General features: G+C 50.3%; 4 protein-coding genes across 4 annotated transcripts; 1 reads left to right on the forward strand and 3 right to left on the reverse strand.

Annotated features, from left to right (window-relative positions):
• Nucleotides 1-4,092: 4,092 nt before the first annotated feature.
• On the reverse strand, nt 4,093-5,022 carry COCVIDRAFT_34400 (hypothetical protein; the record flags this gene model as incomplete). The annotated part of the gene is made up of 2 exons (XM_014704982.1): nt 4,093-4,137; nt 4,840-5,022. 2 exons carry the CDS (start codon nt 5,020-5,022, stop codon nt 4,093-4,095), a joined length of 228 nt encoding a protein of 75 aa, XP_014560468.1.
• A 2,212-nt stretch (nt 5,023-7,234) lies between these two features.
• COCVIDRAFT_23310 (glycoside hydrolase family 3 protein) lies at nt 7,235-9,763 on the reverse strand (the record flags this gene model as incomplete). The annotated part of the gene is made up of 5 exons (XM_014704943.1): nt 7,235-8,701; nt 8,753-8,822; nt 8,886-9,058; nt 9,119-9,588; nt 9,640-9,763. 5 exons carry the CDS (start codon nt 9,761-9,763, stop codon nt 7,235-7,237), a joined length of 2,304 nt encoding a protein of 767 aa, XP_014560429.1.
• A 1,202-nt stretch (nt 9,764-10,965) lies between these two features.
• COCVIDRAFT_12732 (hypothetical protein) lies at nt 10,966-15,840 on the reverse strand (the record flags this gene model as incomplete). Its single annotated transcript, XM_014704921.1, has 4 exons — nt 10,966-11,248; nt 11,300-11,404; nt 11,453-15,236; nt 15,342-15,840. 4 exons carry the CDS (start codon nt 15,838-15,840, stop codon nt 10,966-10,968), a joined length of 4,671 nt encoding a protein of 1,556 aa, XP_014560407.1.
• A 735-nt stretch (nt 15,841-16,575) lies between these two features.
• On the forward strand, nt 16,576-19,854 carry COCVIDRAFT_89133 (hypothetical protein; the record flags this gene model as incomplete). Its single annotated transcript, XM_014704983.1, has 3 exons — nt 16,576-16,704; nt 16,760-18,580; nt 18,628-19,854. 3 exons carry the CDS (start codon nt 16,576-16,578, stop codon nt 19,852-19,854), a joined length of 3,177 nt encoding a protein of 1,058 aa, XP_014560469.1.
• Nucleotides 19,855-21,269: the final 1,415 nt, after the last annotated feature.

Here is a 21,269-nt window from a genome sequence, read left to right on the forward strand (position 1 = left end):
CCCCCCCCCCAGGCATGGTTCTTTCGCGAGGCATACGGGCGTAACCGTCCTGAGTACTATAATGGTAGGGCGTGGGATGATGGTGCTAGGGGCTTCGGACTCTTGAGTGTTCCGGTCGGACCTCGATCGCTCGTCTCGATGCAGGAGGGTCGGCAGTCTGGATGATCCGATCGGGCGAAACACGGGCCAGAGGGGGTGGGAAAGAGGCGGAGCGGAACTCCTGGGGCGCGATGATCCGTATCGCAAACATATGCCATCATTCATTTGCACCTTCATCTACTGGGCCTTCGATCCCCCCCCCCCACCTTTGTCCGGGAATTACTACAATGGGAAACACGAAAACAAATGGTCGAGGCCGCACAAGTTTCAGCGCTGATCGAGGCCGCCCTTTTTTTTTTCTTCTTCTCATCTTCCCCGCGCTCTCCACAGCGGTACCCGCTCCGTTCTTGTATGCGACACATGTCGCGAAACAACAACGTGGCATGGGCGTCAAACGCGAGGCAGAGCAGTCAATGAGATCAAAACAGGGCGGTGCGCGTTGCGCGGTCAAAGCAGGTTTCAACATGGCGTTTCGGCGCCTATAGCGCTGTGTGCGTGTGTCTATGTGCAGCGGTGTAGCCTATGAGCCAGCGCAGTCAAGCTACGCATGCCATGCTACGTACCTACATCCACCCCCTTACACACATACTTACTACTGCTTCACTCACGGCTCAAATAGAGTAGAATGAACACCTGGCCAAATGCGCGCCAATCTCGCTATGCCCAGCAGCATAATGCAGGGCTCAAGTGAAGCGAAGACGCGCCCCCCCTTGACTCCATGTCCACAAACAGCCTTTGACGCTCTCCTTGTCATTTGCCCACCCCTATTCACTACTCGGTGTGAGTTGGCACTGTCTCGCGTGCGGCGGTCTCGACTCTACTCCTCATCAGCAGCATCAAAAAAAAGAGCCCCCTTTCTTCTCCACGCGGAGAAGATACGCTACCAATTAGGGTGTGCCCTGGCGTACCAAACAAGGCAATGCTCTGCACCTCAGGCAGCCCCAAATCTGACCATTACCTCAGCCATCGCCTTTGTCCCATGCCCTCGTGGGCAGTGCTCAACCAAGCGATTCAATATCAACACCAAGACACGCTTGCTCCCCCCCCCCCCCATCTCTCTCTCTCCTTCTCCATGCCATGGCCTCCCTTAAACGCCGCTACTCATCTTATACGCGTCAACCTTACTAAGTATACTCGTGCTGACTTGGCTAGCCATGATAGTAGAACCAGAGAGGGAACAGTCTTATCACGCTCTCGGCACAACTGCCCACGTCCGACTTGGGAAACCAGGGTTGACTAATGTGTGGCTTGAGATGGCCTTTGTCAGACCTTTTTTCTTGTGAAGATTACCGTAAGCGCGTGGTATGTATGTATGTATGTAGATCATCTGCTCCCCCCGAACGGTGTGGAGTGGGGTTTGTCCCGATCTCGCTTGTGCGCGCGCCCGGATTTTAGCCCGGAGTAAGTAAAAAGAGAGACACACAAGAAAAAAAAATTCAAGTCCACTCCGGTGATAACAAAACACTTATCTGCGGAAGACATGCATTTGCTTCGCGTATAGCCCGTATTTCCGTATCTCACCACATGGACATGTACTGCGGTAATGTTTCACAGCTTCCTTGACACATGTCTTCTTTTACCTTGCTATATCCGCGTTGTTTCTTCTGCACGTATCTTACCTCCGCCCTTTTCGTCCGCCCATCATCTCATCACAGGGGACTAGGGGGACTGGGGGGTGGTGCGGTCTCGCCCCCTTGCACACATTACATTTTTTTGTCGTCTTGATAAGCACGACCCTATTTGACGTCTGACACTATGCATCACGCTTTGGCTCATACGTTGTATGCAACATGCGGCATGTGAAAAGAATGCAGGGTCGATGACACTACTACTTTATATCTCGCCTCGGTTTCCTCGGAACTTTTTTTTGGGGGGGTGGTGGTCTTGTCGCCACTAGAGGAAGGGAAAGAGACGTTTGCATAGATAGTGTGATCGACGGCTTTTCCTTGTTTGGGAGGGACGTCATGGGGTCGATCTTTCTCGTCTTGTGCTTGTTTGCTGGAGAGTGGGAGGCAGAGGTAGAGGTTTGGGGGGGGGGGTCTTCGGGCGAACACCTCCGAGAGATCCGATGCTTCCAACGGCTTTTTGCGGGTAAGGCTGGAAGGTGGGATGGGTTGGTGGTGTCACGTGCTGGGGATGGGTGGGGGTGGGGGGAGGTTTATCCGAGTGGAAGTGTGATTACTCTGGCTTTTCCGTGGATTACGGTATGGTCCGAGGCTAAGCCTGACAGTCGTTTTTGCCGAAGAACTTCATTGACCTGGGTTTTTTCTTTCTCGTGATTGTGATTGTGGGTTTGGGTTTGGGTTTAGAGCACGCTGGCCCGACCCGCGCGTGCGTGTGCAGAGCCCAACCGAGGTTTGCTCCTGCTGTTCACGTGTGCCTTTTCTTTGCAGATGAATTTTTTTTTTTCGTTAGCCTAACCCTGTCACTTGTTCGTACGAAGCGTACACATACTCGCCCTGAAGCCGTTCCGAACTTAGCTTGCGGGTAGCAGTAGCCCACCATCTCCAAATGCTAGTGCAAAGAAAAAAATCCAAGTTTTTTAAAACCTGATGGACGCTAATGCATGGCATTCCCGCTCAAATAGTGCATGAGCCTTGATCCCTGGTTTGATCTCTTCAACGGAAAAAGCGCGAGTAATGGCTAGATGGCGAATCATTTTTTGCTTTCGCCGATTGTGCCCGGAATTTTTTCCTTTTTGCATTTTTTGAATGATGGAAAAGTTTTCCAGGGCGCCGCCCGGGAGACTAAAAGATTGGGGTTGTGATGGCTAGAAGGCCGTTTGGCGCAAGGGTTTGCTTGTGCTTGGGTGCGGGAATGTCACACCACCTTTTTCTGTGATTGATTTTTCTGAGGGGACTAGACGGATTAACGGCTGGGGCTGAGGCTGAAAAAGCTAGAGCTATGGTTTTTCCGTATCCTGCCTTCCTTGCGTGCTCGCTTGAGATTCGGGTATACAAGGGTAGTTCAACCTCGGGCGTAACTAACACATTATTGATCTCTCGCTTGAGGTTCGGAATATTCGGGGTATTGGATCTCGGGTCTCGACATTCCCCCCTCCTTCTACACTATAGCATGCATGTGCACACATGAAACATGAATATTTTGTGCCGTGGCTAAATGTACATGAATATTGCAGCTCATCAACATGTGTTGTCAGTGGGGCGCATATTTCTTAGTACCCGAAGAATAATCACGGTTACATGATCCTTGTGTCCACTCACCCCTCTCTCTCTCCCGGCTGATTGGATTTTTTTCTCTGCACAGCGGAAAAGGAAAAGGAAAGAGGTATGGAGCTAGTCGATTGCATGCATGACATCTCATGATGCCACATTGCTGGATCGAGCTGAGGAAAAAAATTGTGTTGGGCTGGAGGGACACACACCGCTTGTAGTGTTCCGGTGAGTCGCATGCTCACTTTTTTTCTTCTAGGGGCTGTAAACGAGAAGAGAAAAAGGGGGTGTAGCTGTGGGCTGTTGTGGAGTCGGTGTGCGTGAGTGTTTTTATGGGATGATTTTGTACCATTGGATTAAAAAGAAAGGAGGTTGATAGGTATGTGGGTGTGAATTGCTTTTTGTTTGAATGCGAAGACCGGCTACATGACAATGTAGAGAGGTCATAGGGAAGTATTGGTGATGTAGGAGATATGAGACAAGGTAAGGGATAAGTGGGGTAAGTATATGGACTTGGTTGATGTGTTGTGTTGGGGGAAAGGGGATGTACTGTCATGTTACATATTGGGATTTGTTTCTTTTCTCTCTCTAGTAAGATGATAGGGTTAGGTTGATTCACATAGCTTGATGAGTCTGGATAACGTTTCGTAAAGACATGTACAAGATGACTGACTTCAAAAAACACCTCTCTTGACACTAAATGTCGACCGAGATGGCGGGAAATTTCCATTTTTAGGTAGTGGTTAGGCGATGTTAGGTGGTTGATGTTGACGTTTCTTTCTCGCTACGGGAGATAAGTAAGGTAGCTCGAGCAGCAAGATCAAATGGAGTAGTGGTGATTGCAGTAAAGGGGTAATTGGGGCAGCTAGATAAATGGGTAGCCAGAGTGATATACAGCCGAATCCTCAATCTCCCTTGAGTGCCGTGTGACTATCAGAGCTGTGTTACAATGTTGAGAACCTCCTTTTTTAGTTAGACTCAGTTAAGTAATGGAGAGTAATTATCACTTACTGTTCCTAATAAATACAGCAGTTAGTGGTTGTAGTGGTAGAAAGAAACAGTAAATAGGTCAATTGAGTCAGTGACGCTCAGCGAAACAGTCAGCAGTTGTAACATGATTCAGGTAGAGCGAATAGTCTAGCTGGTAATTATAGGAGCGGGTAGATAGCAATGTATGATCGAATATGCACACCTCTTCGGCGCCGTTCACGGGTTGTAAACATAATGTCGAAATCACAGTACTTCTTGTCAAAATACACTGCAATACTGAAAATCTTCTTGTTTCGCTTCTCTAATATCGAATACATCATCCACGGCGTTCTCGAAAAACAAGAAAAAAAAAGATGAAGGAAGGTTCTTCGGCACCAAGTCCCCGGTAAACTTCTGATACCCCTCCATGTTCCAGTTTCATCAAATACCCGCTATTCATTCAAGAAAACTAAACACAGCAGCAGACGCCATTTCCTTGACCCTATACATCCAGTCGTTAGTTTGTTTCTCTCTGAATCCTCGTTTTTGGATATTGCTAGAATGTTGGGAAACGAGAGCACTAAATATATTTTCTTACCTGCTTCGCGCCGGAGCAGCATCGAAGGTTCGTGCATCCATTGACGTCGGTTGAGCACACGCCATTTGCGGCGCACTGGCGAGTGAAGATCGGGTTTTCAGCAACGACGCTACCGGAAGCTGGGGCAGCGTAGGCAACAGAGAGAAGGCCGGTGGCGGCGAGGATGATGGAGCGGAACTGCATGGTTGTGTTTGGGTTGACAGAGGGTGTAATTGTACAGACGATTAGTGAAAGGTATAGAAGTATTGTAGAAGAGGGTGATTTTTTGTTGTTTGTGATGATGATAGTGCAGCGGGAGAGTGGCTGTTTATATATCTTTGAGCTTTTGGTACGTACTATAGATTCAACTCTTGCTCTCTCATTGTAGATCGATATAGTCTCTCGGTTCAGTGTGGTTGTTCTTCGGTCTTCCAGGATAGCCCTTGAGAAAGTGGCCTTGGTACCTACTTAGCCAAGTAAGCAATACGGAATGCTAAACCCGCCCGTCCAATTCTTAGCACCAGCCCTCAAGAGCTGATTTACTGGTGATCAGCTAGAGTAGTAGTGCGGTGGGTTATTCCATCTCACAAGCGTACTGAGGTCATACAGGCCTTACTGTCAAGTAACGCGGGAGTCGCCTATCCGCCTTCTTTGGTTCCGCCTTGCCTCTTGACTGACCTAGCAGCATCAGTCGTCAGGGGTTCCGGTGATATACAACCATAGCGACTCTTGGATTTGTTCGCCAATCTCAAGAACATACTATTATAATTACACAAGTCTTAGCATTACGCCGCCTCCTATAATCAATCCTACTACGAACTAGCACGTCAACTTTCCTTCGGGCCGGCAGAATTAGCGCTAAGCGGCTGTTCTGGTACACAACCAAGACAGACGATTGTAAAGATACATGAAATAATATACAGTGCGCTTTCAAAGGTATTTGCGAGCGCTACGTCTATCGGCCCGACATGTTCCTAGCTAAATAGAGAAAATCCGGCGTTGATTATCTTCATCTCTCCTATAATACTACACTACTTATAGAGTATTTGAATAAAAAAGGGTGATGAATAGGGAGAGAGAGAGAGCTTTAGCTATACTAGGGTGCTACTACGGCGATACTGCGGTAGAACTATAGACTACCCTGTTAGCGTTTTTTTTGAAGGGTTTCTCGGTATAGATTACACTTTTGTTATACTAGTCTCCGTTTCTAAGTAGACCCCTATTGTGTTTGCTCGGCCCGGTGTGGTGCCTCTTCGGGCCGCCTACAGCAGCGCCTAGAACAATATATAAGATAAGCAACCATGGGCCTGTTCGGTTCAGCTGCGTTTTTCGTCTGTCACCCAATTCCGGCTCCTTCTTGAAAAAAAAGAGCTGGAAACAGCGTCATGTTCAGTAAAACGTCCTGCTTCTAACCACCACTAGGCTGCACTCCGGTTTCTTAGTAGAATGCTGTTAAAAAGAACTCTACCTAATGTAATTTTAGTGTACCGCTTTCCACTTTCCACCAAAATATAGCCTGTTGTATAACTATCACATAAACAAATAAGGTCATGAAACGGATCTCTGACTGAACATTCTCGTCCGTTTTCTTTCCCAATCTCGGTATGCCCAGTTACGAGACTAACCAACACTCCTTGTGAAAGATCTAAGTTAAAAGGGCAACCGAATAGAGGCGGGAAACGGAGAACTGAATAGGCCCTATATCGGTAGCTCATATCGATCTCATCTCAAGACCAAGTGCGTACACGCAAGCCCGGGTGGCCCAGTGACCCTGATATCTTTTGGCTAAGGCTGCTGAGACATTCTTGCCTTACTAAAGCAAAAGCAAAAGACTTACGAGTCTAACTTGAGGGGTTACTTCTCCTTTTTTCCTAGGACTAGATGGTTCAGAAATCGCAAGACCTGATAGTGCCAGTTATGATGCTTTCTCTGTAGAGTGCTACCACATAAAGAACATGCAGTGAATGTAAAAAATGGCTCCTCCTGCACCTTCAGGATACGAGGAGAAACTGTGTAATTATTCGTGTTCGTTACTTAATCTTAATTAGTACTTGTCAAACTATACGCGTGGCGCTAAGATGCTTAGAAATAGTTCAGTGCCTCCGCTATTATCTTAGGTCTTGCAGATCTTAATTCGACACTCTTAGCATTAAAACACAGCATGGTGATTAATACCCTCTAGATTAAGAAACACGAGATGGAAGTAATGGCTGTTCAAATAGTGGGTTACTTCGGACAGTACTGTCATGATATGTAGAAAGCTGTGCAAGTGCTCTCTAGTATTGACCATACAATACGAACAATACCATATTACCATTTGAAGCACACGGAGTCACGCTATAAAAAAATTCGAGCCTCGTCGGGTGACTGCAAAGTTATTCTGGTTGTACTTGTCTCCTTCCATTATAAGTTATGTTCACTGTACAACAATCTCCCCCTCCTGCCTTACGTCACGACTACTCGCGCCAACCCACACTCCATATCGTCCTCTCTGCAACTCCCACGTCTGCGCCTCTACATTCCAAATACTCAAATCACGTCTCTGAAGCTCGAAATTTACGATAGCGCTTTCACCTGGCCCCAACAAGCCCACACGTTCAAAACCCCTCAGTTGCTTCTGCGGTGCATTCGGAACACCAAGATACAATTGCGGTACCTCATGACCGGCTACTTTACCCGTGTTGGTGACATTGACACTGACACGATACAGCACGTCCCATAGCTCTGGATGGCCGCCCTGCACGATCGGCACCGAGGGAGAAGGGAAGCGCGAGAGCGAAGTCTCTGGCACTACCGACTCAATCGACAAATCGCTGTAAGAAAAGGTAGTGTAAGATAGTCCAAAGCCGAATTCGTATAGTGGTGTGACGTTGCGCTTGTTGAAGTCGCGGTAGTCGATATACAAACCTTCTGTAAAGTTTGACTGCAAAAAGGCCGGGATGGAAGGATCGAAAGTCGAGTTGAGCAAAGCGCCGTAGTCAGATTCGGAGCGAGCGACAGTGTATGGCAACCGGCCACTGGGATTCACATCACCAAGGAGTACATCGGCGATTGCGTTTCCGCTTTCTTGACCCGGGACACCAGCATATAGGATGGCAGTGACGTTGGGGTGGTCGTACCATGCGTCGACGGTGCGGACGCCGGCCGAGTGGATAACGACAATGGTGTTGGAGCAGTTTGTGGCCACGTTGTTAACGAGCTGGTCGCTGAATTCGTCGGTGAGAGATGTCCGGTCAAAGCTCTCAGATGCGTATGCGTTGATGAACACAAGGCATGCTTCGGCGTTTGCGTAAACAGTCGGGTTCACGCCCCAGAAATCCCAACGAAGTGTTCCGCGGTTCTTGATCAACCGGTCTTGCAGCGCTTTGAATGGGCTGATCACGTATTGGGGTGTGCTGGAACCCGAGCCGCCTGCTGTTATCAACGTGCCGTTCAACGTGTTCCAGCCAAAGTTTTCTTCGTAGCCGCCGCCGAAACGTGAGGGGTTGTTCCAGGGCGAGGCCTTTACCTCTGCGTCGTAGCCGTAGATGTTCAAGAAGCGGGGATTGATCAGGGGAAGGGTGTTGTTTACGTTCTTCACAAGAACGGTACCTGCGGCCCCAATTTCCCTGATCAAAGAGCCATGGTCCTCTGTTACGTCTACAATCTCGTGCTTCACATTGTATGGGTATACTTGGGTGTCGAAATCGGCCTCATCCTGGTTGAGATAGTAGTACGCTGCCAGTAGTCGAGTGTTCATATCGTTGAACCTTTCAGCAGTAACTGATCCGTTGTTCACGGCGTCGGTAAGATTCTTGCCCCAGAACTTGGCCACGGGCATGACTACGTCAAGTCCAGCATTTGCTGATGCAACACCCGCATGTTGTGCATCCCAATCGGAGACCTAAATACATATAAGCATGTTATTTTCAAATTGTGCCTGGATCGGACATACCACGAAACCCTCGAATCCCAATTGAGTTTTCAATACTCCGTTCAGCAGGGCTGAGTTTTGGCAGCCATATCTGAATGCGGGTATATAGACTTAGTGGCTCTTCCCTACAGGATACAAGATGAACTCCACTTACGAGTTGTTGATCCTCTGGTAAGAGCACATTACGGAAACAGCACCTTCGCGGAGAGCATTCATGAAGGGCCAGGCATACAACTCATGTAGCGTGCGGTCGTCAACGTTTGACGAAACGGCCTCGCCTTCGCTTCCAGGTCTACGTCTGTACTCCTGTTCTTGAGCAATCCAATGCTAACCAAGAAAATTAGTCTTCCGTTTTCAATATTTCCATTTTCTTTGGAACCTTCTTACCTTTGGAGTCGCCATGACACCTGCTTCCTGGGTGCCTCTGGTGAGCAGACCGCCCCCAACACCATTAAGATACGGATCGGCACCCAGACCCTCCCAGTTCCTTCCACCTCTTACAACACGTCCTATAGGCCCAATAAAAGGGCCCAGCGCAATGTGAATACCCTTTCCCTTGAATTCTCGACCTAAAGCTTGGCCATACCGCAGCATGAGCCCTTTGTCGAACGTCGCTCCAAGATGAATGCCGGCAGGGAACGCTGACACAAACTCTTGACCGCGAATACCAGCCGGAGCATCAGCAAAGCAGAGTTCAGGAATGTCAAGACGAGGCACTGCGCCCGTCTGTCCTACACATCGTCCCGTGACGCCGTGAGTCAAGTTTGATTGTTCTTCCTGCGTCAATTGCGCTACAACGGCTCTTGCACGAGCGTATGCTGCGGCCCAAGCTTCGGATGTCGAACCATTGCCCTGGGCTGCACACTGTCAGCATTTCTCCCTACACCGAAAAACACAAATGTACTCACGACTAGGATAAACAGGCGGCGACAACCCATATAACGGGACTTCAGATTCATTGGTATATCCTTGGGCGACCGAGAGACCCGGGAACAAAGCAATGGCCAAAGCCAAAGCGTCAGCGAACCTCATATTTGCAGACTCTATCGAAAATCCGTCCTAAGCGCTGGTCAAGAAATCATGCCTACAGCATTCCACCGCCCACCTTAAATACCCATTCCAGAAAAACTGATGACCTGCAATTCTTCTCCTCTTCCGGCCCTATTACTGATGTCATATCTGGGGAAAAACACGACGTAGTTACCCGGACCCTCGTGACGAGAGCCCAATTCCTCCCAATAGTAGCCATTGGACAGGCTCAAAATCCCTAGTTCTCTCTTTCTCCGCATTTGTTACCTTGGCAGACAGGTTGTCCGGTGGAGACATGAGCAAAAAAATAACAAGGGCGGGCAAACAGGTTGGAGGGGAAAACGGATGCTGTTTTTGTCGGGGCAAAAAGCGGAGAATGGGGGGGGGGGAATGCATGGTGGGGATCGGGATAGCTTGTGGTGCCAATTACTACGTACAAACTAGTATGTACATTGCCTCCACATGCAGCTTCACGAGAGACTGAAAATATTGTAATATCCATTCTACAAAGATTCAAACATAAAAAGAAGCCATGCTAAGCATATGTTTCAGATACTTCCATACAAATTCCAACGAACCCTCCTCCCACCCCCCTGGATTTCACCGAATCACCGAGACCCTCATAGCAACATCCGATCTCACATTAACAAGGGTACAAAAGTAAACAAAAAGGCGGGGCAACAATGACCCGAAGTTCACCCGAGGTAAAATAGCACTAGTGTACTGCCGGCATATCGCACGGTTGGTGTCAATTGTGTGTTTTTTTTTGGTATGCAATGTCGTGACGGGTGCAAGGTATGCACATTAGTAATGGAGTCATGTCAGGTGTTCGGAGGAAGGGATCATGAATCGCGAAGGGGTATAAAAATGAGTTATGTTGCCATCTTCCTCGTATGCGATTGTGGAGAGGAGAAGGGAAGAGAAACTTGATGGTAATGCATTTTAACAATGTCGAAGTTGTTTTTTATTTGATATGCAGTGGTGAACAATGTTGACTCGACCTTCGTCCTTCCATCTAACCCCGTACTCCACCGCCTTGGCCTCCTTCTAAAACGCCGCGTACCCCATCATCATTAATAAAGAAGGTTCTTCTAATCCCATTCATGTAAAATACGTGAAAAAAGAACGTTACCAGCACCCTCCACAGTCGTATCCATCGAGTCATCAAAAGAAAGCCGCGACTCTACTCATATGCTCACTCCCCACTACTCCTTCTCATCCATCATAGGCGGGGGCAAATCCGTTGGACTCATATCTTTGAGCTGCGAATGCTCAGTACTAACAACCCCACCGGTGGGCGAAAAGACGTTTCCCTGCTCATTCGTAATAGGCAACAGCGATGCGCCTTCGCCCCTCTCTTCAGTTCGACCACGCTCCTCGCTATCCGTCATGTTGTGCTCCTTGCCCTTGGGGTTAGTGTGTCGTTCAAAAGCCTCGGGCACCTTTTCACTAAGATCAATAGCGACGAAGGATTTGGGGAGTTTGACGCTGGGCATGATGTTAATAAGAGATCGTGCGAATGAGACAAAGAAGACTTACGTGTGGAACTTTGCGCGGAGCGTCTCGAGGACTTCTTTCCAGTCCTGGTGGAGAGTCAGACTGCGGCGGGGAGCGAAGCCAATCATGTGTCGCGAGTCGAGTTGTCTGTTGATGTCAGTAATGTTGTGATAAGATATATGAATCATAACTTACACGTCAAGCGGAGCAAAAGCGTGACAGCCCGGCGACAGCGTGATACGAATGCTGTAGTTGAAGGTATGTGGTTGGTCACCGATGCTAGCATTCTCAGACTCATAGAGTTCAAAGTTGATCTGTGACAAGTAATCGAGCTCGGGAATAGCGTTGCGTTCGATCTTTGTTTTGATGCCACCTTCCAGGATGCAGTTGAGCAGGGTGTAAATGTGCGACTCCTTGGTAAAGTAAAAGAAACTCTTTGGAGTGTCGGATGCTTGGAGTTCTTCGAGATCTCCGACAATCTCTTTGAGCAGGGGGAGTGAGGTAAGTAACCCTATCTCCAGCTTCTCTTCGCTCTCGATACCATACTCCTGAGGACCAATGTAATCGAAGAGAACCTTGCAGAGATGATACATCTCGCGCAGCTTAACGAGACGCGCGTCTGTCTGAGGCTTTGAGGAAGTGGTCCCAACGCCAGAGTACAACTTAAAGTACGATTCATGCACGTAAGATGGTGCCGCAGGTGGTTTGATAGCAACTTCAGACCTGCGTCTGAAGCCCATACGATGAGACAAGCTGCCCCTCTCTTTCTCTTGAGACTTCTCAGCGTTCTGCTCTTTCTCTTTCGCTTCCGCTTTCAACTGAGCTTCCGATGGAGTTAGACCCACAGGTATCGATTTAGCAGATGAATTGTCGGGCGTGGTTTGCTTCGAGCCCTCGGCGATGGATTCTTCGTCCACAAAAGTGGCATCTGGCGTAAACACCCACTCAAGAAAGCTGCGATTGTGGAGAGCATCAAACTTCATCGTGTCGTAGAGTTCAGATATCTTGCTAGGATCGACCTTGTCGGCGTCGCCAAACTCCTTGAAGAGCTTCTCCCAACGCTCCTTGAACAGTTCAGGACCTTCGTTACAGCACCAACGGGACTGAATGTGGCTGACGTTAGTGTACTGGGACTGTTCTGGTTGCGATCCGGATGTTGGCGATGTTAGTGCGGCTAGTGATGAGATGGCTTCCGTTTCGATCTTCTTGAAGTTGTGGTTCATGACACGCTGGTGGAACTTGATAAGATCTACTACCTGCCTGACGACAAGATATGGCTCAGGCACGTCCTTGGGCCAAGCAAACTGTGGTGGAGCCTTGTCACCAGCGCGCAGTAGAGTCTTAAGCTTCTTCTTGACCTTATCCATGACATCTTTGGCTGCGTTGGAATCATCAAGCAGATCTTTGCGAACTTGGATGTGTTCGGCCAGATATTGGTCTCTGTCTAGGAAAGATGCACCGAAGATTTGTGCGCTGGTGGTGACTCGCCGTTCTGAGCTGCTGAAGATGTGCACATCATCAAGCACGTCCCGGTTCATCAATAGGAGATCGTTGCGGAAGTTTGCACCCATGTCCTGGGTCTGGTGTCGAGCGGAATGGGTTGGCTCGCCTCCCCACTTGATGATCAGCTGTAACTTATCGAGAATCATGTTGTTGTCTTGGGCAGTGATGCGAGACAAGGTGACGCCAGACATGGAGTCGCTGCGGTTCTTGAGTAGCTCCGGCTCGCTATCCTTATCTGCCTTGTCCGTTGCATCTTGGCCTTCAGTTGCTATCGGATCCGGCTTTTGCGCCTCAGGTGTCTCTTCAGGTAGCGTTTCTCCTGGCTGCAACTCTTCCTTCCTCCTCTTTCGGAACATTGGCTTGATCTGTACCTTGGTGCCAGGCCATGCCCCCTTCTTGGTCAAGTACAGTTGCAGTTCACGCAGTTTCTTCGGATCCTCTATGCCCTCTTCCATGGCCACTTTTACTGCATCACTGACGCTTTGCAAGGCCGCTTCACCGATCAAGAGCACTTCCTCCTGGTGTCCCTTGAGCAAGTCGACGAAGGGCTTGCTGTGGAAAGTGTACTTGAATTTTTGCTTGGGCGTACGGTCAGCATGGCGGATGACTGAAACAACGCCCTTTAGTTTCCATTGTGCTGCAGTTGCAGGAGGTGGCACGTCAACATGATCGGTCGACATTGATCTTTCCGGTTCAAGATCCACGTCTTCGTCGTCGTCTTCGAATGCAGATGGAAGCGGCACATCAGGATCAGACACTATGCCTTGGGGGAGTGTTGTAGAATTGGCCGTTGTCGGGCTGAGCAGTACTGAAGCGTTGGGCTTCTCAAAGCCGGGCGAAGTTGCAATGGGTGTTGTACTCAGCGATGTTTCAGGCGAAGAGGGCATAGTGCTGGATTGTCTCATGTGTGGGAGATGGGCATGGATCGGGCCAGGGTGCACCATCTTGGACATGCTGGGGCTCTTGAAAAGCTTGCCTAGAGTCTTGCGATGGCCTGATCCATTCTTTGTTCCAGCAACAGAACCGGAAGTACCCTCTGAGCCAGATTGCACATCAGAAGTGCCGTGTTGGGCGGCATTTTTGTGTTGCTTGCGTGCAATTTCCTTGAGGAACATATCTTTAAGGATAGTAGCTGCTCTGTCATAGTAATCGCCGTTGTCTTTGACAAAACTCCAGCCGTTGACATCAATGACGTAGCTCTGTTCTCCAGTGCGAAGCAAGTCGAAGCCACACACACGTTGGCCAAAGCCTTCTGATATCTTTGATGCGATAGCGGCCTCTGCATCGCTCAGCTTCGTTACATAGCGGACTTCCTTGCCGCTTGGATTTCGCTTGACAAGACCGTCGACAACGGGTGATTTCCTCGTCTCGGCGTGGCAGAAATTGGGTCCGACGGTGTATGCTTTAACATCTTCTGAGTTTTCGACCCGCAGAAATTGTTCGTAGATGTAGCTGCTTCCTGGTTCGGTAATGGCCCTTGGTACTTCAAGAGTGTCGTCCTTTTCTGAACTCTTGTTGTTAATCTTCCTGAACAACCTCCTACCACCACCGCCATCTTTCTTGTGAAAGTATATGTGAATATTGTGGTCTTCACCACTCACAGGCTTCTCCACAAAAGGTTTGGTCAGCGTGGCACCATCTACAAAAATTGTGTTGCCGTCGTCAATCAGCTCGACTTTCTTGGGCGCGGGCAGGCCGCCACCAGTGCCGTCCTCGGGCCCCTCAAGCTTTAAGCCAGTTCGCTCGTATAAAGTCTTTGCAAATTCGGCCGAGGGAAGTTTTGGTCCACCGTCCCGACTCACGTCAATGCGCTTCGGTGTGGGCACATTGAGCTTGTCGAGGATGCCAAGACACAGACGACGGTCCCACAAGACTTGCTGCATGGGCAGGTCATTGACGCAAAAGGGCTTGCGTAACCGGGTATAGGCAATGGCCTTGTCAAGGGGGAAGCCATCTGAGAAGAAGGAAATGAGAAAGTCGCAGATGGGCCAGTTCTCCACCGCCTCATCGAGAATGATCTTGTCGCCAAAGATCTTGACCTCGAACTCGTCGACGAGCTTTCCAAAGATGTTGCGTGCGGGCTTGCTGCGAGCCTTTGACTCGAGGGCGCAGACGCCGATTATGCCCTTTGTTGGCTTCTTCTCACGCATGTCTCTACTGGCTGGGCTGCTGCTCGGAGCGGTGCTTCCACTAATGCGTCTTTGTGCGGTGCGGCTTCGTGAGCGGCGGGGTTGCGACGAGAGGGGTGGTTGGTTGAGCTGGGGAGAGGCAGGATGTGGTGGGATAGCATTGTTGTTGTTGTTGTTGGTAGGGGAAGAGGAGGAGCCCTGGGCGTGATTGCTGGGGGCAGTCTGGTCCTGGTGGAAGAGCAATTGCGTGGGCGAGGGCTTTGTGCCGAGACTGCCATTCTGGCTCGAAGTGGTGACTGAGAAGGAGGTAGTGGCGGTCGTGGTTCCATGAGGGTTGTCCATTCTGGCTATGAGGGGGGGGAGTCAGTAGTGGGCCAAAGTGGACAAGACGGGTCATGGCATGTGGGAAAAAAGCTGCCGGCCAGGTCGGTCAAGGCGCATGACGTACGCACCTTCGGGCTCTGAGCCGGCTACCGAGCTTCTACCACTCCAACTGTATCCACGATGCGACAGGGCCGACACAAAGGACGAGATGGATAGCCGTTTGGATTCTGTAGGCGCAGCGGCAGCGGCGTGTGTGCCATGCCGGAACGAGTCCGGCAGCAGCTGGGGATTGACGGGGGCGCTTGCAAGACTTGCGCGCGAGTTCTCTAGCGTCGACGAGCCATCGGTCTCGTCGATGGCGGAACCAGACCAGGCATTTCCCAGGTACTCCAAGAAGCTGCTATCCGATGCTTTGGATGCTCGGCGACCGGGCAGGCTCTGTCGAATCGCTTTTGCGCTCAGCGGCGGCACTGACACGCTCGCCCGCCCTACCGTGGCGGCGCCCGTCTCGGGCTCGCTCGACCTCGCCTTTCTGCTGCCCGTTGCTGACGCGCCGCTTGCCGTGGCGAGCTGTTGCCATGATTGAGTGCTCTCTGTACTTGCCGTGCGGGAGAGGGACGGCTCCATGCTGTGTCTTATACCCGTGCGTGTGTGGGGGTGTTGTCAGACAAAATGCTTGCTTTTCCCACAAGCGAGGGGCTGGTACAAGGGGTGATGGGCGGCCGTACGTATGTCCTTCACGACTTCATGATGCTCTTGGGGCCTGGGAGACTGGACTCTTGTATCGTCTGAAGAAGCTCCAGACGGGCCATCACGAATAGTGCGTCACTCTGCGTGCCTTGGCGCGATGGCTCCGATGCTTCGACGTGAATGGGCCGTCTCTCTGCACTGCACAACCATACTCTACCCTTTCCAGCCATAGACGATCGCTCTCGATGCTGTAGCGAGTATGGTCTGCGCCACGTGTTGCATCGATTGTTTCGGCCCGGCCTGTCTCCGCTGAGCATGAGGAATGCGCAGCCGACCAGAGTGGGATGTCAGCACATGTTACGCCCGCTGACGACATGGCAGATTTGACTTGTATGCTTCTTCTCCATTGTCGCGGGCATCCTCAGTGTGTCCACCTGGCCGCTTTTCACGATGCGGACCCTTAGCCGACATCATACATACAAACTACGTAAGTGCGTGGGTATGCAAGGCCGCTGATGCACCCCTGCGTCGATCTCTTAGCGCCCTGCTCTAACCGGCGAACATCTAATCTAATCTCATCTCCGCAAAAATTTGGTTGCGCCGCTCAAAAGTCGCGACAAACTCCAAGCACATGCCCACCCTCTAGCTGCGCCTTGCCCACCAACTCCAATCATGGCAAGTCCCCAGGTGCACAACGGCACTGCCAGTGGCCCAGTCACCAAGCGCCAAAAAACACAGAGCAATGGCGAAAAGAGCTCTGCGCAGCTTGTCCGCCAGTCCAAGATATTCGCGCCTTTCAGAGTAAGTTTATGCGACCCAATGAGCTATCCACTGGTAGCTAACCTATCTCCCACAGACAGTAGGCCTTGTATCTCCCACAGCTGTTCCTTTCACCGCGCTTCCACTAGGCAAGACTACCTTCCAGATCACAACCTCCGTCGGCCGCTCCCTTCAGACATATGACCTCAAGCGCGGACTTAACCTTGTCTTCATAACCCGACCCCAGACGCCCGAGGATATCTCAGCGACACTAGCATGGAAAAAAGTCGTCTTTGCCGCCTGGTCGGGACTCAAGAAGAATTCTGAACGTGGCGTTTGGATCTTTCAGCGTGGAAAAAAGGTCGCCGAGCTCGAGCTACCTCGTGGCGGCATCGAGCGCATCGGAAGACTGGTGGTCCTTGGAGAATGGATTGTGGGATGCGGCGATACCAAGATTGAAGTCTGGAGAACTAGCTCTCTAGAGCACTACACTACTCTCCAAGGAGTTTCCTCCAGCCCACTATCTGGCTGCATCTGTAACATGCCAACGTACCTCAACAAAATCTTTGTCGGTCGCAAAGACGGATCAGTCGAGATATGGAACATCAGTACCGGAAAACTGCTATACACACTCCTACCACCCGCTGCCGACTTTGGCTCTGTGACCGCACTGCAGCCAACCCCCGCCTTGTCGCTCCTCGCCATCGCATACGAGTCCGGCCCAATCACGATACACGATATTCGCGCAGATAAGGAAATCATGCGCCTAAATACTGGCGGCTCGCAGAAGCACCCAGTGACATCCATCTCCTTCAGAAGTGATGGACTCGGTGCTGGTGATGATGGCCGTGAAGACGGTGTCATGGCGACAGCTAGCAGTGACAGTGGAGACATTACCTTTTGGGACCTGAACAAGGGTGGTCGCAAAACGGGTACCCTGCGAGGCGCACACGGCCCACCTCCATCTGCGAGTGGTGGAGTTGGGGGTGGTATCAGCAAGATTGAATTTCTCGTTGGCCAGGCAGTAATTGTATCAAGTGGTTTAGACAACTCGCTGAAGAGCTGGATCTTTGACGAAACGCCCTTCTCGCCCGTACCGCGCATTCTACATTCTCGTGGTGGACATGCTGCACCAGTCTCGACTCTCCGCTTCCTCCCTTCCAACTCGGACGGTTCGGATGATGTTGGCAAGTGGCTCCTTAGCGCAAGCAAAGACCGCAGTCTCTGGGGTTGGAGTTTACGACGAGATGGACAGAGTACAGAACTCAGCCAGGGTGCTGTTCAGAAAAAGGCAAAGAAGATGGGCCTGTTGAACGGAAATGCCGAGACATCAAAGCACCACACCAAGTTGGAGGATCTCAAGGCCCCTGCCATCACTTGTGTGGCCTGCTCCCTCAACCGCGATGGTGGCATGGGTGCTATGCCGGGCGTGGCTGGCATCTGGAACAACTCGTCAAAAGTGAAGGGTAAAGACAAGAAGGCTCCTGAAGTCAACATGACCGGGTGGGAGAGCATCATTACCGGACACGAGGGCGACAAGACTGCAAGGACATGGTTCTGGGGTCGCAAGCGAGCAGGAAGGTGGGCGTTTGATACTGGAGACGGAACCGAAGTCAAGAGTGTCGCAATCTCAGCTTGTGGCACATTTGCTGTGATTGGCTCCGCTGGTGGTTCCATCGACATGTACAACTTGCAGTCTGGCAAATTCAGGCGAAAGTTTCCCGCTCGACTTACTTCAGTTGAGGCGAAGAAGTACAAACTGCTGCAACTCGAGGCTGAAGAAGCTCTCGGTGGTGGAGACGACTCCCCACGCAAGTTTGTCAAAGGAGAAGGCAAACATAAAGGCGCCATCACTGGCCTTGCTGTAGATGCCCTGAACCGTACGCTTATAAGTTGCTCGGACGATGGCAAAGTCAAGGTAAGTGGAGATACTCTTTCCAGCTGTGACAACACTAACATGACCAGTTTTGGGACTTTGCTACGGGTATCCTACTTCACGAGATTGACTGGTATCCTATGACGAAGATACTCGGTATGCGCTATCACCGCAACAGTGACCTGATAGCATTGAGCTGTGACGATGGCTCTATCCGTGTTGTCGACATCACTACCAAGAAGCTCATTCGAGAGCTCTGGGCTTCTCGCTCCCAGACCGGATTGCAAACACTCGACTACACTTTCTCGAGTGATGGGCGATGGATCATCTCTGCAGCTTCCGATTCCACTGTCAGGGTCTGGGATCTACCAACTGGCCATATGATTGATGCAATGAAGCTTTCTAGGAAGTGTAACACAGTGGCTTTCTCACCTTCCGGTGAGTTCCTCGCCACGGGTCTAGATGGCGAGGTCGGCGTGCACATCTGGACCAACCGAACGCTCTTCACGCACGTTTCGACGCGCCAGATTACTGAGGACGACATCGTCTCAGTCAGTGCACCTACAGCATCTGGTGAAGGCGGTGTTGCCGTTGTGGAAGCCGCAACCGAAGAACAGGCAGGCGACGAGGACGAAGACGAAATCACCGTCCCCGTCATGGATCAACTCAGCGACAACATCACGACTCTCAGTCTAGTCCCCAAGTCACGCTGGCAAACCCTACTCCACCTCGACGTCATCCGTGCCCGCAACAAACCGAAAGAAGCCCCCAAAGCGCCCGAAAAAGCACCGTTCTTCCTACCTTCTGTTGGCCAGAACCAGATCCAAGGCGTAGACGACAACAACAGCAACATCCTCACCGCATCCACTGAACCTCAAGACACCAAATCCCGCATCTCCAGCTCAGCGCTCGCATCGCGCTCCAGCGCTGCTACAGCTACCGATACATTCAGCCGGCACCTCGCCCACGCCACAGAAACAGGCGACTACACCCCCCTCCTATCCCACTTATCCTCCCTCCCTCCTTCCGCAGCCGACATCGCCATCCGCACCCTCGACACAACGGAGCCGTACACTGAACTACGTACTTTTATCAAGGCCCTTACTGCGCGACTGGAGCAGCGCCGCGATTACGAGCTTGTGCAGGCTTGGATGAGCGTTTTCCTAAGGCTACACGGTGATGTTGTGGTATTAGATGAGGAGGCAGTAGGATTGCTGAGGAAGTGGCAGGAAGAGGCGAAGGGCGAGAGGGAGAGAGTAGGTGGGTTGGTCGGATATAGTGTTGGTGTTGTGGGCTGGGTGAGGAGTGCGAGGTAGATGGAGGTTGATGGTGGGAAGGGAAAAATGTAATGTTGTGTTCTTGTGCCATCGAGTATGTGATATGGATGACCAGGTAGCTGAGCAAATCTAGCCATATGATCAAACTTTGTATACTTGTTTACCTAGTTTCTATCCATCACAAATAAATTCCAGGAACTACTGTTTCTTCAGCACCCCTTTTGCCAGACTTACACGACCGTACCAGAGAATCGACATCACGCATGAATTTTCGTTTGCCCACTGGCTAGAAAATTATCAATGTAAATGTGATGCGGCTGGTGCGGTGTAGGTTTTGGGGCAAACGGCCCTGTTTCGGCGGGGGGGTTCGTATTTCATCCTGTTAGTTTTTGCGAAGCTTGGACGGGTTATTTGGGGTCGTGCGCTTGGGGGAGTTTGAGATGATGATGGCGGGACTTTGGGATTGAGAGGGTGAGGAGTTGTTTTTTTTACGCGGAGAATGGGGGAGGGGTTGGGGTAGAGGGCTGCTAATTCATGGTGGGTTTGGGGGTGTGGATGGTCTTGGTGTTGCGTGGTAGGACTTTATGGGCTGTGAGGGAGTTTCTAGACTCTTTTTTTTCTTGCTGGTGGAGTGGTGGTTATTTGGACTTTGGAATTGGTAGTTTAATGGACTGTTGTGTTAGGTATGGGTGTGTAGCATGTGGAATTCATATTGTTTTCATAAGACAGTGGTACTTTAGATGCAGATGGGCTGCGTAATGTATACTAATCGATCAAGTTTCTAATTGCCAAGTACGTTGCATTTTCATGGCTCATGGGCGTGTAGTCATGTGCTATGCTGGTCTTTTCTCCAAAGAGACTGAAGTCAAGGATACTACCAAAAAAGCTCTTGAAGATTTTGCAATGCATGAGTTGGCCTTTCAAACAACATGCGATGCCACGCGCTCTCTAAATCACTTCAACGGTTATACTCGCCTAACTCGTACATATCACTTTTTTTTCACAATCATATCTCGCAGCGCTTCCCCGCCATATCAGACCTCAAGTTTCCCTCATTCCCCCAAAATCCCGCACTGTCATACGATCCCCATCACCGCCCTTAACACCCTCAAAATCTTCGCCGAAAGAAGAAAAAAAACTCAAAGGAAATAGGAGTATAAAAAAGATAGCGGTTAAAGCCAAGTAGAAAAAAACCGCCTAATATCCGATCTCGGTCGTTCTCAGCCAATAACCCGTCGTATTGCGAGTATATGGCAAGTATGCCGTCTACAACAACAACCGTTACCTATAGTGAGTCAGTAAAAGCCGGAAACATAAGCACAATGCTCGAACTGCTTATCGAAATTGGCGCTTCATAAACCGCCAAACAAGAAATGTTGATCCATTTGGCTTTTTCTTCTTCTTAGTTTCTTGGCTTCGTTTTCCATGAGTATATAACAAGTACTATTTTTTCC

Source organism: Bipolaris victoriae (genome assembly GCF_000527765.1).
Source record: "Bipolaris victoriae FI3 unplaced genomic scaffold scaffold_11, whole genome shotgun sequence".
Lineage (NCBI taxonomy): Eukaryota > Fungi > Ascomycota > Dothideomycetes > Pleosporales > Pleosporaceae > Bipolaris > Bipolaris victoriae.